General features: G+C 48.6%; 2 protein-coding genes across 5 annotated transcripts; both read right to left on the bottom strand.

Annotated features, from left to right (window-relative positions):
* Window positions 1-201: 201 nt before the first annotated feature.
* Rgs19 (regulator of G protein signaling 19) lies at window positions 202-5,901 on the bottom strand. Of its 4 annotated transcripts, none has more exons than XM_021155389.2 (6): window positions 5,774-5,901; window positions 3,347-3,452; window positions 3,082-3,203; window positions 1,547-1,621; window positions 1,222-1,456; window positions 202-1,140 (listed from the first exon to the last, which is right to left on the bottom strand). In XM_021155389.2, exons 2-6 carry the CDS (start codon window positions 3,374-3,376, stop codon window positions 952-954), a joined length of 651 nt encoding a protein of 216 aa, XP_021011048.1. In that variant the 5' UTR covers window positions 3,377-3,452; window positions 5,774-5,901; the 3' UTR covers window positions 202-951. The 4 variants fall into 4 exon arrangements, with proteins under 4 accessions (XP_021011048.1, XP_021011049.1, XP_021011050.1 ...); XM_021155390.3 differs by lacking the exon at window positions 5,774-5,901 and adding an exon at window positions 5,253-5,764; XM_021155391.3 differs by lacking the exon at window positions 3,347-3,452 and having other exon boundaries at window positions 5,774-5,830.
* Window positions 5,902-8,683: 2,782 nt separating this feature from the next.
* On the bottom strand, window positions 8,684-10,337 carry Lkaaear1 (LKAAEAR motif containing 1). Its single transcript, XM_085828730.1, has 3 exons — window positions 10,318-10,337; window positions 9,122-9,591; window positions 8,684-9,008 (listed from the first exon to the last, which is right to left on the bottom strand). The coding sequence occupies exons 2-3, from the start codon at window positions 9,581-9,583 to the stop codon at window positions 8,751-8,753; spliced, it is 720 nt and encodes a 239-aa protein (XP_085684856.1). The 5' UTR covers window positions 9,584-9,591; window positions 10,318-10,337; the 3' UTR covers window positions 8,684-8,750.
* Between the last annotated feature and the right edge of the window lie 5,716 nt (window positions 10,338-16,053).

The following is a 16,053-nucleotide window of genomic DNA, read 5'->3' as shown; positions in this document are numbered from 1 at the left end:
CTGGTGTGAGGCAGTATTATAGATAAGAGCTTCCCTAATGTTTGGAGAGATTACTTGTTCATATGATTCTAGAATATTGCTAATGCTTGTATATGTCCCACCATGCTGGATGTGTGCTGGTGCAAGAACTTGCCCTGTGTTCACCCATTCTCACCAGGCGTGGCAGCCTAAGGACCCAGTTGCCTTCACTTTGCTTACTCATGGGGGACGATGGTCTCTGAGCTGAGGTCAGTTCTAGCTTCAAATTGCTGAAGCTTCTAGCAACTTGGAAGAACAAAGTAGTAGGAGCTTTGGTTTTATTGGACCAGTAAGATTAAGATGACACTGTGACTAGCTTCTTTGGAAAGACCATAACAACAGCTTTGCTCCCACAATCTTTACTTGCATCTCAAGCCTTTGTTGGATGCTGACACACTGTAGAGTTGAGGCTGGTTCCTAGAGCCATACCTTGAGCAGGGCCTGCAGTAGTACCTGTGGCACACTGTAGAGTCTGCACACTGTAGGTTTGGTAGGTGATCCTTTTCTTCAGCCTCCTACCCCAGTTGTGGGATAAACAGAGGCTTCTGTTTTTTAAAAATACAGAATACAATTTCATGTCTTTGGAATGTAGAGGAGTACACATGAATGTGAAAGGTCTCTCTTTTTTTGATAATACAGTAAGGACATATTTCCAACTTTAAAGTTAATTGATATATAAAATATAAATGGGCTCTTCATATGAGTCTGACTCTGAGGTCCTACATCTGGTTCTCAGGGAGTAACAGTTCTCCTGCTATAAACCTGTGGGCATAAAGGGTGTTCTCCATGAGAACATTTCCTGGGCAGTAGGAGCAGGGTAGGACAGAGTAGAACCCTGCAGTTGCCACTGGGACTGAATCTATTTCCAGCCAAGTTGGACAGGGCCAGCCCCTAGGCTGCCCATGGGAGTAGAACATCTGTGTGACAAATGACCTAGGCCTCAGAGGACTGTGGGGCTCCCTGGAGTAATAGAGAGCGGTAGGTGGGGGAGGTAAGGAAGCGAGGGTACGAGTCCCGGTGCATGAGGGTGTAGATCTGCAGCTGTGCATCATCAAATGTGTGTGGCGATGGCTCTTGCATCTTCCTATTGATGCCTTCTCGCACACGGGAGTCCAGGCTTACCTGTGTGGCAGGCACCAAGGTCAGGGGGGAGGGGCGGTGCCCTCCCCAGGTCACCCCCACTCATCCCTGCATCTGGCCCACCTCCTTGGGGGACAGGATGGACACGTAGTCCTCATAGATAAGTCGCGCCTTCTCATCCACCACATGTTGGTTGGCCTCTGCTTTCAACTCCTCACAAGCCAGCCAGAAGAGCATGTTCTCTTCACTGTATTCTGTGCGCAGGAATGCCCGGAATACACTGCGGCCCGTGGGGCTATGCATCAACTTGTCAAAGGACTGTGCCCAGCTCTGTACTTCCTCAGGGCTTGGTGGAGTGCTGCAGGCATTAGGGCCAGACCATGTCAGGCCTGAGACATGCACACAAGTACACATACATGCATGCCTACACAATGGTGGCCGTACTCACCAGACTTCACAGCTGGGGAGGGGTTGCAGCTTGCTTTCCCGAGAAACCTGCCAAGCTCGTTGCCGTTCTTGGTTCCTAGTGCAAAGAAAAAGTGGCTCTACCTTCTGCATTTGGGTTCTCTACCTACCACTAAGCTATATGTATGCTTTTGCATGTGGGTGCCTAGCACCAGTAAGTCTGTTACAAGGAAGGAAGCTCCTAGAGTGAACCTTCTTCACATCCTCTTGTCCCATCCCCCACCACCACCCCCACTGAAGTGGCTTATGCAGATTGCTGTTCTGGTTACCACTGTGCCCTCTTTCCTGGTCAGCAGTCAGACTCTGCAGGCTCCTGGCACCCCTCCCTTTCTTTGGGTAGGTATAACCATACTCCTCAACCTAGTTCCAGTTCACTCCTGCGGCCACTGAAAAATCCAGACTGCAGACCTAATATCAACAATGGCTCTGGCTGATGTAAGAGCCTCCCCAGGGTGTCTGTACCCATGTGGTCCTGGATCCTGAACCCTGCTTCCAAGGGACTCGTCTCCCTGTCAGTCTGTGCTCAGCAGGCACAGTGAGTGTATATCTCATTCCCAAAGTTATGGTGAGAATTCAGTTCCCACCAGGCCTGGCTTCTCTCTCAGCAACAACACAGCTCAAGCGTTCAGCGAGCCCTGCCATTCACATCATTCCTTGTGTCTTGCCTATCTATACACAGCCCTGGTGGCTCGGCTCGCTGTTTAACAGACCCCACTTTGGGTCCCTCTGTCTATGCCGGGCCAGATTGCTGTAAGATGGTCAAACTTCTACCACCTTCTGTATTCCTGCCAGCAGACATTCCCAGATCTCAAATACCTTTCTGCCTAGGGCCAGCTGTTCCCTTATCTAAATCTCTTCTCAAATGTGTCCCTACTACACACACAGTCTAGGATCTGGGCAGCTCTCAGTGGCATAAGCAGGCATATGGTGAGTGCATGGACACCATATGATTGCCACTTGCTTGCTCTTGCAATATAACATGCCCCCAGCACACTGCGCGTTAGAGGGCTGGAGAGATCGGCTCAGAGTATTGGCTGATCTTCCCTAGGCCCTTGGTTGGATTTTCAGGACCCACATATTAGCTCTCAACTCTTTGTAATTTCATTCCGACACCTTCTTCTGGCTCTTCAGGCACCAGGTCTATCTGCAGCACACAGACATATTCAGGCAAATATACATGTAAGAGCCATGCAAAGCACCCTAGAGGATCTGGGTACTACCATGAGCCCACAAGGCCCAGCAGCCTCTGGGCAGGGTGATGCTGTGGCAGGGGCTCAGTAGTTTGTTGGATGCCTCTGGAGGTCTGGGGAACGGGACCAGGAATGAGCCCTAAATGCCACCCATGCTTCTGTACTTCTCTATATGAGCTGCTCCCAGGACTACATACCCGTTCTGTGCTTCATGAACCATGTACCCCCAGGACTACATACTTTGGCTTTGCTCCCCATGAGCCATGTTCCCCTTCCCAAATACCCTGAAGTCTTCTCAGGGCAATCTGTATCCCCAAGGTCCACATACCAGGAACAGCTACAGCAGCAGCACCAGCATAAGCAGCAGGGATTGCGACTGGGAGGTCCTGAGGGGGCTGCGTCATGGCTGGACATCGAGGGAGGCCTGTCTGCCTCCTCTGGCCCTGTGTGCTGAGGAAGAGAGGGCTGCCTCAACCTCCACTCTAGAATTCACTGGGCCCTCTGTCTCTGCCCGTGTGCCCAACTGCCTGTGTCCCCAAGGTTATATCTTGAGCACCAGGGGTCCAGGAACCCAAGAAGTGGGTGGTGCCTACCTGTTTCTCAGCCTCATGTGGGGTGGGCATGGGTGAGTGGAGGGGGTTGCCCAGATTCTGTGGTGCCAGCTCTGGACCCTCACCGCAGCATAGGATCCTGGCAGATCTAAGAAGGAGGTTGGAATTCTGACTGAGGGCCTGTGATGCTGGCCCACCTTATAACCTATGCACCCACCTCAGGGCGTGGTCAGAGTCCTGCCCCAGCCTTCTCCCCCAAGCCTGATTACTTACACCATGTGGAGAATCCCGAGTCAGAGACAGGGCTACTGCAGCTGGGCCTTCCATAGAAGGTTCTAAGACACCCCTATCTGTTCAGTCCCTGAGAAGCCGGAAACTTGGGTTCCTCTTTCTTGATTTCCGGCTCCTGGCCCCTCCCAAGGGGACTGGAGCTACAAGTCGGTATGGAGGGTATCAGATATTCTGACTACTCCCTTCCTCTAGGGAGCTGGGTAGAGATGCTACCCAGATGACTGCAGGGTGCTAGGCCTGAAGTACTGAATACTTGGCCAGGACTCAGAACAAGACTCCTGGAAGTGTGAGAAATGGGGTATGCACTGATGAGAGGTGTGTACTTGGGGAACAAGGTTCTTTCTTTGGTCCTTAGCTGCCTCAGACACTCCCACTCTCACCCCGCTTTCCATCTATCTCCCTAGGATAAGAAGCTCGTGTGGCATTGTAGGAGGATAAACTGCTTAGCTGGAGCCCTGGGCTCTTCAGTGGAATTTCCTATGGTTTATCATTCTTGATGTTGGACCATACCTTCATAGGGGTTCTAGGAATCTCTTAGGCCACTGAAAACTGACTTCAAATTCCAGTGTTCCCCAGATAACATCCAATCAGTACCTTGGAGGCAGTTTTGAATGTTTCCTCTCTCCTCGACCTGTGCCCACTTCTGTCCAGGTGGAAGCCATCCATGCTTTAAGCCTCTGCTTTATCTACCTTCCTCTCATCAGCCTGGGGCACACATTTTCTCAATGAAATTTACCCTCCTGTAGCCCTTCATTCAGAAGAGGCCTTTGAGTCCTCTTTCTGTCTAATCTCTGTATACTGGGCAGCTTCACCACCTGAGGCTTTCTGAGATGATGGGTTCTCAAGTCTCCAAGCTAGCAAGTCAGGACACACAAGTAGCTTGGGTTGTACTTTCCAGCAGTTGAGTTTCTAGGGAAAAGGGGTGGGGTAGCCTGAGGTCTCCATGCTGTTCAAAATCATCCCTCACCTGTCACCCTGTAGAGATCATCATCCCTCATGGGGTCCATCTCCAGTCAGCTGACTGGACATGGGGCCTGCACGCTGGGTGCCCTGCCCTTTTTCCTAGCTCCTTGCACTCATCAAAGGTCAGTTGGGACTACCCATGTCGTCCAGGGTGCTCTTCACTACTGCCTCCTTTCTCGGCAAGGAGAGCCTAGAGTCTGAATCAGGGTTGTCCTGCCCCACATGCAGCTATTGGAGGGCTTCTTTCCTCCCCAAGCCTCCCAGGTATTGGCCTCCCAAGTCTATGCTAAGAGGCCAGATTCAGCAAATCTGGTCTCTGGGGATAGAAATTCCCTGGTGAATGGCTGCCCATTTTGCCCTACAGAAGCAAAAAGAATGCCCAAGCCCACCCAGACCAAAAAAATAAATTCCAGAAAAAAAAAGTCATAACCTTTGGGAGGAGGGCTGACAGGATCCGTTCTCACTTCCATCCAACACTGTCATTGTCCTACCTATACCTCCATGGCAGGGCCGGCCTCTCACCATGGCGAACCCAGCTGCCCAAGCCCACCTGTGGAATGATAGGCCCCCACCCAGTTCCTGCTTTTCTGCAGGTGGGGTCGTCTGGAAGGCTGGTCTCCCCTTCACGGTCTCTCTTGCTGTCTCTGGCGCCCCCACCCCTTTCTTAAGGAATTCGCCATGGCGCCCAACTCACCAGCGACCTAAAGGCAGATGGGGGCGGGAGGGCCAGGTTCGGTCTGGGCCCCACCCTGGCTGCCGAAGGGGCGTGCTCTAAAGCAGTAGGGATTTAAGTCAGACAGCAAGACGTACTCCGGGGCACTCTTGAGGTAGAAAGGCTCACGGAGTCCCCGCTCAGATGGGGCCGAGGATGCAGCATTCACCCTTATGGCTCGCCGGGCCAACTGACTAGCGGACCCAACTCGAAGGGTGGGTAAGGTGGCAGATCGGAGTCTCGTCTGGCCCCTCCCCACCAAGCTAGCAGGCAGGAGACGCGGAAACCTGGGTTCTTCCGGCCCCCACCTTTGAGCAATCACTTCTCAACGCTCTGAGCTGAAGAAAAAGGGGAACCTTGCTGCGGCTCTCCCTCCCCCACGCGCAAGGGGTGGGCTCTGGTCCTACTGCGACCTAGATCCACGTGGACCGGTCACTGAAGTCCGGGAACAGAGCCGGCATCTATATCGCCAGGGCCCGTCCACGGTCCAGCGCCGCACTCACCGCCGCGTCCCCGAGTCACGCCGCCCGCGCGCTCCGAAGTCCCGCTGGTCACCGGGGAGGGGGCGCAGTGCGCAGGCGCCTCCGCGGTACTTCCCCAAAGAGAGGGGCCGGGACTTCCTCGAGCCCCAGCGCTTGCTCGCCCGCAGTGCCCCGCCCCGCGCCCGCTCCTGTGCCCCACCCGCGGCTGGCGTGTCGTCCCGCGGTAGCGTGGCATGGTGACCCTGAGGGGTGAGTCGTACAGAGAGTGGATTGAGCCGACGCTCCATTCTTGTTAGCTGGGTTTTCCCAGCCTTTATGTTGGACACCAGAGCTGAGCCCTGTGTGCTACTTGGCTCGCCTGGATTAGAAGAGGCCCGTGGGAAGGACTGGCCTGTGGTACTGCCCCGTCTGGTCCGACTCTTCGCCTTTCTGAGGCTAGTCTGTAACGTAGCATTAAGAGTCTGTCACTCTGCATTCGAACTTTGCCCGAAAGGGAGGTTCAGGGACTGCAGCTTAAAGCAGGTTCTTATATCAAATCACCCCGAATGTTTCTGGGGCCTGGTTGAGTCCCTTCTGAACTCTCAAACTGCTCCAAGATAGCCTTTACCACAAATGGCCATGCTCTTTGGTCAACTCTTCAGATCCTTTGTCATTGGGTACAAAATTGAGTTAGTTCATTATCCCAGCATGCTTTGGGCCAGTGTTTAGAGTGGTCCGTTGGGGCTTGTGGTTCCAGCACTGGACACACAGTCACACAAGTTGTTAATGCTCACATACGACATCATACATATTAAGTCAGGGATGCAAAGGAGAGTTCTTCAGGCAGTGGGGCAGAGGCAGAGGCAGACTAACTGAACTGACTGCAGTGGATTAGAATGGGAGACAGGCAAGAAAGGGATGGGGTGAAAGGTGAGGAGACAGGATGCTGCCATGATGCTGAGGGGTCCAGGATGAAGAGAGAACAATGGGTGAGAGACTCCCAGGCTCTGAGGGGGGCTTTATGAATTGACCACAGAACCCTTTTGGCTGCCACGCTGGCAGCTTCCTAAGTAAGGTAGAGGCTAAGCACATCTGAACAGGAAGTTACTTTAGTTTAGATAATATTCCTAAGGTGTACACAGATCAGAACATGGCAGCCCAGTAGTCATGGATGAGTAACTGATGGAGGCCACAAACCAAACCTGATTCTGCAGTGTTTGGTGTGGGCATGACCGTGGGTAGAAATCAGTATGCTTTCCTCTTAATTCCTTTTACCTGCCTGTCTACCTGTTCTCTGCCACCTTACATCTGCTCACCACACAATTAACATCTTTCCCTAAGCACAGAGAATGCCTCTAAATCCAGGAAGGAGAGCAGGAGCACTGAACACGCGATGCCAGCGGGGATTGAACTGGAGCCCAATAAACTCTGCTTGAGAGCAGTGCCCCTAGGTCCTCACAAGCCCCACCTGATGGTGCGTGGGGCACAGGTTTTGTATTCCTGCAAGATTTCCTTCGGACAGAGGGATCCTATGCCGGCTTTCCTAGCTGTACACCTAGTCCCTCACTGGTGTACAGATCCAGAGGGCTCTTAAGTTGGTCTGATATTTGGTATGGCACTCCTGTGTCATTGGAGTGCTTTGTCTTTGTTCTCAGCCCTCTGTTCTGAAGTACTTATGTGGATTACTCGCTGTGTGGGACACTGACTGCAGTGACCTTAGGCATTCCAGTAACCCTCAGGAAGAAACACAGTCAGAAGGGGTGAAACAGTGGTATGACTTTACAAAGTAGATGAAAATTTTCACTTTGCAAATCTCTAAGAGACAAAATTCTGGGGTTTAGAGCTTGGCCAGAGGAGCCCAGCACTGGCTATCATGTGGTATAATTGATGGTCATTAGAGATCTACATCTGTGTGTGAGAGGAACCATCATTGCTGGATGAAGAGACTGTCTCCTTTTCCCTGTCCATACCTGTGTACAAACCTACCATTTCCCTGCCTCTGTGGTCTTTCCCACTGTCAGAAATCTCCTCCCCTCCTCCTGAGAGCTCCTGTTGATTTGTGAATGCTGCAGTCTGGGCTTGGATCAAGGCCTAGGGCAGCAACAGGCCAGAGAGTGAGAAGGGTCATGTGCAGGGGGAGAAGACCAGCTGAGGAAACAGAGCCCTGAGAACTGGCCATCAGCAAGTAAGAGCCTTCTGGACCACAGTTTTGATCTCTTCCTCCCTCCTATTCTCTGTTTCATGCAGAGCTAGTGGGAGCCCCCATGCAGGAGCAGGCAATTGTTTATCTCCCTGAAGCTTCCACCTCTGTGCAGCCTGATGGAGAGGGGCTGGAAAGGAGGACAAGTACTGGGAGCCAAGAGGCCAAGAGGCCACAGGTTCTGCAAAGAACCAGTGCTGTGGAGAGGAGGAAGATGAGCTGCCCAGAAATGAGGGGCTTTTCAGAGTCCAGTGGTCAGAATGGGATGGGTAGCTTTCTTTCTGTGTCTGGTGGATGAGTGGGCACAGGAGGCTGTTTCCGGTGAAAGGGAGTGGGTGAGTTTTCTGTCCCACCATCCAGGGACCTTGGAGAGAGCACCCCATTTTCAACCTGTTGGTCATCTGGGCACAACTGGACTCTCCAAAGGCCAGTTTTGGCTTTGCACTCATTTCCCCCTCCCAGAATGCCACCCCAGTCCTCAGATGGAATGACCCTAACTTTGGAGACAGCCCAGATTTCCGGGGGTGCTGGTGTCTAGGCAGGCTCATCCCTATGCTTTTCCACACTAGTAACCTCCCACATCTAATGGCCCTGAAGGGCACCAGTTGCAGGCTGTTGGGAGAAAGGAATGCCCACCCACCAACATCTCCTTGCTTCTGTGGCTGTCGCTGAAGAAGAGGCAGCATCCATGTTTGTCTTTTCCTGTGGGTGCCCAGGGGGAAAAGAGGGGGAAATACCAGAGAACCCTTGGAAGAGAACTTTATATGAGAGGGTGGGGAGCCACTGTAACCGTAGGGTCTCTGAACGCCAAGGTCTCAGTCATCGGGGGAAAATGTTGCCATCTACCTCCTCTTCCAGGATTGTCTCAACACGCCTCCGCTGCAGAGAGAGAGGCTGGAGCCAATGTGTGGCGAGGCACGGAACCCTCCCACCCGTCTCCGGGGTTCCCCACACCTCATGTCGGTCCAGAGGATCAGGGATCTTTGTGGGCTTCAGTTGGGGTGGTAGGAACAGTTCCAGTCGGATGGCGGCGCGCGCAGAGCTCTGCTTCTGGATCAGCAAAGAGATTTCCTCTGCCTGGGAACCAAGTTTACTGAGCAACCCTGCGAGCATGCTAGAGGAGTACCTCCCTCCACCCGCAGGGTGGGCCCTCTTTAGAAGATGCACTGGGTCCTCTCCCTTCTTCCTACCCGCATTCGGGTGTAGCGCAACCGCAGGGCATGGACTCGGCCCCGGGCTTCCGCGGCCTTAATAAGGCCCAGAAACCGATTTTGATGCTCAGATGGTAGGTTTAATGCCTGTGACCAGGTGCGCGGGTCAGGCATGTCGTAGGGTAACTCTACCGACTCGCGTGGAAACATGGAGGCCACCTTGCCTATATCGTCAAGAAAGTCGCCAAAGAGCAGGTGGCCTTGGCGTAGTGTAGGGGACAAGGCTACCAGCCTCTGCTGAGTCAATGCCCAGCCTGTCTTCAGAGGCTCTGTAGTCCTGGGGCCCTTCCTGTTCTTCTCTCCAGCTCCAGCTCCAGCTCCAGCTCCAGCTCCAGCTCCAGCTCCAGCTCCAGCTCCAGCTCCAGCTCCAGCTCCAGCTCCAGCTCCATATGCACTCCTTTTGGCCCGCTCCCGTGCACCCTTTACTCCCAGGGTCGTCATGGTCCGGTCTGTGGAAGAAAAGGGGATGTCCCGCCACTTAGGGGAACACTATGGCTCCAGCTCTGTATCTATGGGACTTCCTGTAGCCACCTAACTCATATTCCTAAACTGGTAGCTGACCCTGTGTATATCTGCAATAGGTCACGACTTTCTGATCCTCTCCAGTTTTAGGAGTATACCCAATTTAGGACTATAAAACCTGACGACGGACTGTCCTACCTACTATTGTTGCTCCACAATCCACATCACTATGGTCATGGGTCATTCAGCGTTCCCTAACTCTGTAGCATCAGAGACTGGTCTGATCCTGTTCCCTGATCCCTAGTCTTTGGTTGGGGTAGGGTTAAGGGCATGGCCCTTCATGATACCTTGGGCAGAGAACCTCATCTTGTGTTTGTGTTTACACATGTCTGTCGGAGTGTGTATGTGAATGGTGTTGTAGGTATATTTGAATTTGGATCTGTGTGTACATATGTGCACAGGGAAGACAAGCCTATGTTCTCCTGGCCTATCTCCTTATGGGCAAAGACATGGGGGCAGAACCCAGGGAAGAAGAGACAAAAGAGGAATGGCTCAGAGGGGGAAAGGAAACCAACCCTAGCAACCATTCTCAACCTAGTTGAAGCTCCTGACTTCCTGTGAGTGAGTGCTCTTCCCCAAATTTGTCTAACCACTTGCCCACCTACCAGCTCAACATTTAGGCCTCCCCATCCCAGGTCCTCACAGCCTCATACTTTCTGCCGTTTCGGTGGGAAGTCTTTGGGCTTAGTGACTATGTTGCCTAGCAACCTGAAGCCCCGCCCTCTCCCCAATAAGCCCCTATGCAAGCATTAAGGTGCAGGGATTAGGGTCATGAGTGTGTTGTATCCTGCCTCAGGTCTTCTCCCATGTTTCCTTCCAGGTGACTCTGAGTCTCAGATTCACTGTCCCAATTTTGGGGGCTGGGTTTTGGCTGTAGATGCTCTTTGGAGCTAGCTTTCTGGGCATAGCTCCTACAAAATACCTTTGTGGCTAAGGCCCACCATAAGCCCTTGTAGGAACTCAGAACCCCCTTTCATCAACTCTGGAGCAAGTTTGGGATCTCAGGGGTCTAGAGGTTTACCAAAATGAGACTTAAATCTTGCTACTTAAGTTTTGGTAAACCCTGTCTCTAAACTTGGATGGCAGGCCTTAGAGTTCTATAATCTACAGTGCATTCAATTTAGTGATTTAAAAAAATAACTACAGTAGTTTAATATTTATTTATTTAGAAACAGGGTTTCTCTGTGTAGCTTTGGCTATCCTGGAAATCTATCTGTAGACCAAGCTGGCCTTGAACTCAGTGATCTACCTGCTTCTGCTTCCAGAGTGCTGGGATTAAAGGTGTGCGTTGTTGGAGTCTGCCAAAAGGCTCTCACTCACAAAGACCACAGAGACTGACATCTCTGTAAACCACAAGAGTTTTTTTTTTTTTTAAAGCTTTGTGTTTTTTTTTTTTATGAGTTTTGTATCCTGCAACTTTATTGTAAGTGTTCATTACATCCAATAGTTTTCCAGCAGACTAAGTGGGATCTTTTAAGTAAAGAATTGTGCCATCTGGATGAACCTAGGCCTCCCCACACATATGTAGCAGATGTGCAGCTTGGTTTTTGTGTGAGTCCCAAACAACTGGAGTGGGGCTATCCTAAAAGCTGTTGCCTATATGTGGGATATATTCTTCTAGCTAGGCTGCCTTGTCTGGCCTTAGTGGAAGAGGAAGAACTTAGCCTTGATGAGACTTTAAGTGCCAAGGCAGGGGGGTGGGGGCCAGGATGTCCCCACCAGCTCAGAGAAGGAGAGGGGAGTGGAGGAAGGATTGTGGGAAGGGATGACCAGGAAGGGGCAGTGAGTGGGATGTAAAGTGAATAAGCAAAACACAAATAAATTATTTTTTAAAGTATTTTTTAATTGTGCCCCCCCAAAAAAAAGCAGGGCGTGGTGGCACACTCCTTTAATCCCAGCACTCGGGAGGCAGAGGCAGGCAGATTTCTGAGTTCGAGGCCAGCCTAGTCTACAGAGTGAACAGCCAGGGCTATAGAGAGAAACCCTGTCTCGAAAAACCAAAAAAAAAAAATAAATAAATAAAAATAAATAAATAAATAAATAAAAGAAATAAAATAAATTTAAAAACTTAAAAAATTGTGCCATCTACAAAAAAAAAAGGATAGTTTGATTTCTTACTTCCCTATTTTTACCCCTTTATCTTTCTCTTGTATACTTACTTTAGCTAAGACTTTGAGCACTATATCAAATAAGAAAAGGGGAGTAGTTGGGTAGCAGTGGCTCACACCTTTAATCCCAGCACTCAGGAGGGAGAGGCAGGAAGATCTCTGTGAGTTCCAGGCCAGCCTGGTCTGCAAAATAAGTTCTAGGACAGTCATAGCTACACAGAGAAACCCTGTCTCGAAAAGAAGAAGAAAAAAAAAAAGATGGAATAAATGAGTAGCCATGTGTCTTTCCTGATTTTTAAGAAAACACTTCTTCATGTGTAGAATTTGGCCTCTGTGTGTGTGTGTGTGTGTGTGTATGTATGTAAACAGATGTACTTATGGCTATAGTACAATATGTAAAAAAGAAAACAAGAAAGGCTAAATATTAGAAGATAAAGAACTAAATACAAGTAAGGGACACAAGTTATAAAAGAGGATATACAGCTAATTGTTTTTCAGGTTTGGTGGTGGATACATGCATAAAAATATATTCAATATCGAAAGAGTAAAATCTAATGTGAAGCTACAGTTTCTATTTCAAATGGCTATTCTAACTGTATAGAAGTTCACTGAGGTGTATAGATGTGGGATCTTCCTGCCTCTGCCTCCTGAGTGCTGGGATTAAAGGTGTGAGCCACTGCTACCCAACTACTCCCCTTTTCTTATTTGATATAGTGCTCAAAGTCTTAGCTAAAGTAAGTATACAAGAGAAAGATAAAGGGGGTAAAAATAGGGAAGTAAGAAATCAAACTATCCTTTTTTTTTTTGTAGATGGCACAATTTTTTAAGTTTTTAAATTTATTTTATTTTTTTTATTTATTATTTTATTTTATTTTTTTTTTTTTTGGTTTTTCGAGACAGGGTTTCTCTCTATAGCCCTGGCTGTTCACTCTGTAGACTAGGCTGGCCTCGAACTCAGAAATCTGCCTGCCTCTGCCTCCCGAGTGCTGGGATTAAAGGAGTGCGCCACCACACCCCGCTTTTTTGGGGGGTGGGGGCACATTAAAAAATACTTTGAAAAATAATTTATTTGTGTTTTGCTTATTCACTTTACATCCCACTCACTGCCCCTTCCTGGTCATCCCTTCCCACAATCCTTCCTCCACTCCCCTCTCCTTCTCTGAGCTGGTGGGGACATCCTGGCCCCCACCCCCCTGCCTTGGCACTTAAAGTCTCATCAAGGCTGAGTTCTTCCTCTTCCACTAAGGCCAGACAAGGCAGCCTAGCTAGAAGAATATATCCCACATATAGGCAACAGCTTTTAGGATAGCCCCACTCCAGTTGTTTGGGACTCACACAAAAACCAAGCTGCACATCTGCTACATATGTGTGGGGAGGCCTAGGTTCATCCAGATGGCACAATTCTTTACTTAAAAGATCCCACTTAGTCTGCTGGAAAACTATTGGACACTTACAATAAAGTTGCAGGATACAAAACTCATAAAAAAAATAAACAAAAAGCAGTAGGGGTACAGAAATGGCTCAGTAGTTAAGAGCACTGGCTGCTTTTCCAAAGGAACCTGGGACCTGGGTTCAATTCCCAGCACACATGGCAATTTATAACCATCTATAACTCCAGCTCCAGGGGATCTGACACCCTCTTTGGGCTTCCATGGGCACCAGGCATGCACAGAGTGCACAGGGATACATGCAGGCAAAACACCCACATACATAACAAAATAATAAAAAATAAAACAAAGCATTTATATCACCAGAGTTTTCTCAGAGAAAAAAAATCAGGAGAAATAATTCATTCAAAATAACACCAAAAGTTAAGTATTTAGGAATATATCTAGCCAAAGCAGTAAAGCCTTCGACAACAAATACGTTCAGATATTGAAATAGCGAGCTAGAGAAATGACTCTGTGATTAAGGACATTGTGATGGTTTGTATGGCTTGGCCTAGGGAGTGGCACTGTTAGGGGGTGTGGCCTTGTTGGAGTAGGTGTGTCACCATGGATGTGGGCTTTAAGACCCTAAACTAGTCTTCTCTTAGTGGCCTTCAGATGAAGATGTAAAACTCTCAGGACGATGCCATGCTCCTACCTTGATGGACTAAACCTCTGAACCTGTAAGCCAGCCCCAATTAAATGCTGTCCTTATAAGACTTGCCTTGGTCATGGTGTCTGTTTAGAGCAGTAAAACCCTGAGATAGACATGGACTGCTCCTCTGGAGGTCCTTGGTTCAATTCCTAGCAACCACATGGAACTCAGTTCCAAGGTATCTGACAACTTCTTCTGGCCTCAGCAAGCAATACATGCATGTGGTGTGCAAAGGCATATATGCAAGCAAAACAACCATACACAAAAATAAATTTAAAAAAAGATAACAGAAAAGAGAAATCACGAAAGATAATAGATTACAGAAAGACATTCCACACTTCTGGATTGATAGAATTAATAATGTGAGCATGGCTATACTACCAAAATGAATTTCAGATTTAATGTGATACCTATTAAAATTCTGATATATTTTGCAGATTTAGAAAAAAGCAATACAAGAACTCATGTGGAACCACAAAGACCACGAATAAACAAAGCAATTCTAAGGCATAAGGACACTATAGGCAGTATTATAGTACCTGACTTCAAATTGTAGTCATCAGGATAGTCTGGTACTGGCACGAAAACTATGCAGGCAAATCAATTGAATGGAATAGGGGACCTGAAATACAATGAGATAGCTGTGCTGACTTAATTTTTGACAAAGGAGGCAAAAACATACACTGGAGAGAAAGTAGACTAGCCCACAAATGGTGCTGGCAAAGCTGGATTTCTACCTACAGAAGAGTAAAAAGGTTCTTCACCTCATACAAAAGATCTTAATCTAAAACTTGAAATATTGGGGTAACCACGAACTTTCTAAATAGAATACCAACAACATGAGAACTAACTTTAAGAATCAACAGATGAGACTCCATGAAAATAGAAAGTTACCGTACAGAAAAGGGAAAAAAATCAGCAGAGCAGACAGCGCACAGAATAGGAGGAAGTCAGGCGGCTGATACTCAGGATTTATAAAGAATTACTAGGCAGTGGCGGTACCCTCCTCTAATCACAGCAGAGGCAGGCAGATCTGTATTAGTTCAAGGCAGGACTGGTCTGCAGAGTGAGTTTCAGGACAGTGGAAAAAAACTAAAAACAAAAAGCAGACATTAAATGCTAAAGAAAAAACTATCAGTCAACAAATGGGCAAATGATTTGAATAGACAGTTAAAAAAAATAAACACAAATGTTTGGTAACTATTTAAATACTTAAATATTTAAATACTATTTTAGAAAGTATTTAATATTCTTAGTCATCATTGAAATGCATATAAAGCTACCTTGGGATACCTCTTCCTGCCAGTCAGAATGGCTATCTTCAACTTATCTAACAACAAAGGTTGGAGGGGCTATGGAGAGAAAAGAATCCTTATTGACTGTTGGTGTGGGCAAATTAACATAGCCATTGTGGAAATCAGTTTCCAGATTTCACTGTTCCCACTGTTTTTGGAAGCTTGCTCTGGCTCTTGGTTGTAGGTCCATTTATGACTCTACAACACCCAGTCCCCAAGTTTGCCTTCTCAACCCCACAGCTGAGTGGGATGAAGATTCTCTTCCAATTCCCAAGCATTTGCATTCCAAAGCACCCCCAAGAAGTCATTTCTGGTTCCTTCTTCCCTGTGTAGGTCTTTGGGGTGACAGCTGTTTAGGAGGAAGGTCCTGGTCTCAGAAAAAACAGAATTGGGGAGGCTCACCAAAAGGCCACCTCCTCCGAGCAGACTTCCTGGATATATAATACTCAATTGGGAATGCCACTGTTCCTATGGCTTCATCGTTTAAGACAGAGTCCTGGACCTTCTCACCCTCCCAGGGCCTATGCTAGGGAGACGTGTGTGAGGGGTTTTCCAGTTCCCATGGAGGGGTGAAATGGGGTCACACAGGGAGCAAGAGAAAATTCTGTTTTAGGAAGGGACTACAACTTTTCCTCTGCCTTTGTGGGGTTGGAAAACTGTAAGCCAATGCTCTTGAATCCCAGCACCTTCCAGTGATCCTTCTGCTGATTAATTGATGAGAGTGTCAACAACTGCGGAGAGGTTTGGGTTGTAGGTATAGAAGAGCATAAGTTCTCTTGGGCTAACTTGATAGTCATTCCTTGTTACCTCTGTGTCTGACCGAACAACTTTGTGACTAACAGGTGAAACCGTTTGGAAAATATCAACAGACAACTAGCTTCCACCCACCCAAAAGCTAAGACTG

The sequence above is a fragment of the Mus caroli genome, unplaced genomic scaffold, assembly GCF_978045245.1.
Source record: "Mus caroli unplaced genomic scaffold, Mus_caroli_1 scaffold_2, whole genome shotgun sequence".
Classification (NCBI taxonomy): domain Eukaryota; kingdom Metazoa; phylum Chordata; class Mammalia; order Rodentia; family Muridae; genus Mus; species Mus caroli.
The sequence above is the reverse complement of the archived record's forward strand: the minus strand, read 5'-3'. Positions and strand labels throughout refer to the sequence as shown.

Excerpts from the sequence above, each read along its gene's own strand:
- Lkaaear1 (XM_085828730.1), bottom strand. The coding sequence starts at position 9,583 with ATGACGACCCTGGGAGTAAAGGGTGCACGGGAGCGGGCCAAAAGGAGT. Across the intron at positions 9,009-9,121 it reads TGCGCTACACCCGAATGCGG|GCAGAGGAAATCTCTTTGCT; the intron begins GTAGGAAGAAGG and ends CTTGGTTCCCAG.
- Rgs19 (XM_021155389.2), bottom strand. The coding sequence starts at position 3,376 with ATGCCCACCCCACATGAGGCTGAGAAACAG. Across the intron at positions 1,622-3,081 it reads TGCTGCTGTAGCTGTTCCTG|GAACCAAGAACGGCAACGAG; the intron begins GTATGTGGACCT and ends TCTTTGCACTAG. Across the intron at positions 1,141-1,221 it reads CCATCCTGTCCCCCAAGGAG|GTAAGCCTGGACTCCCGTGT; the intron begins GTGGGCCAGATG and ends CCTGCCACACAG.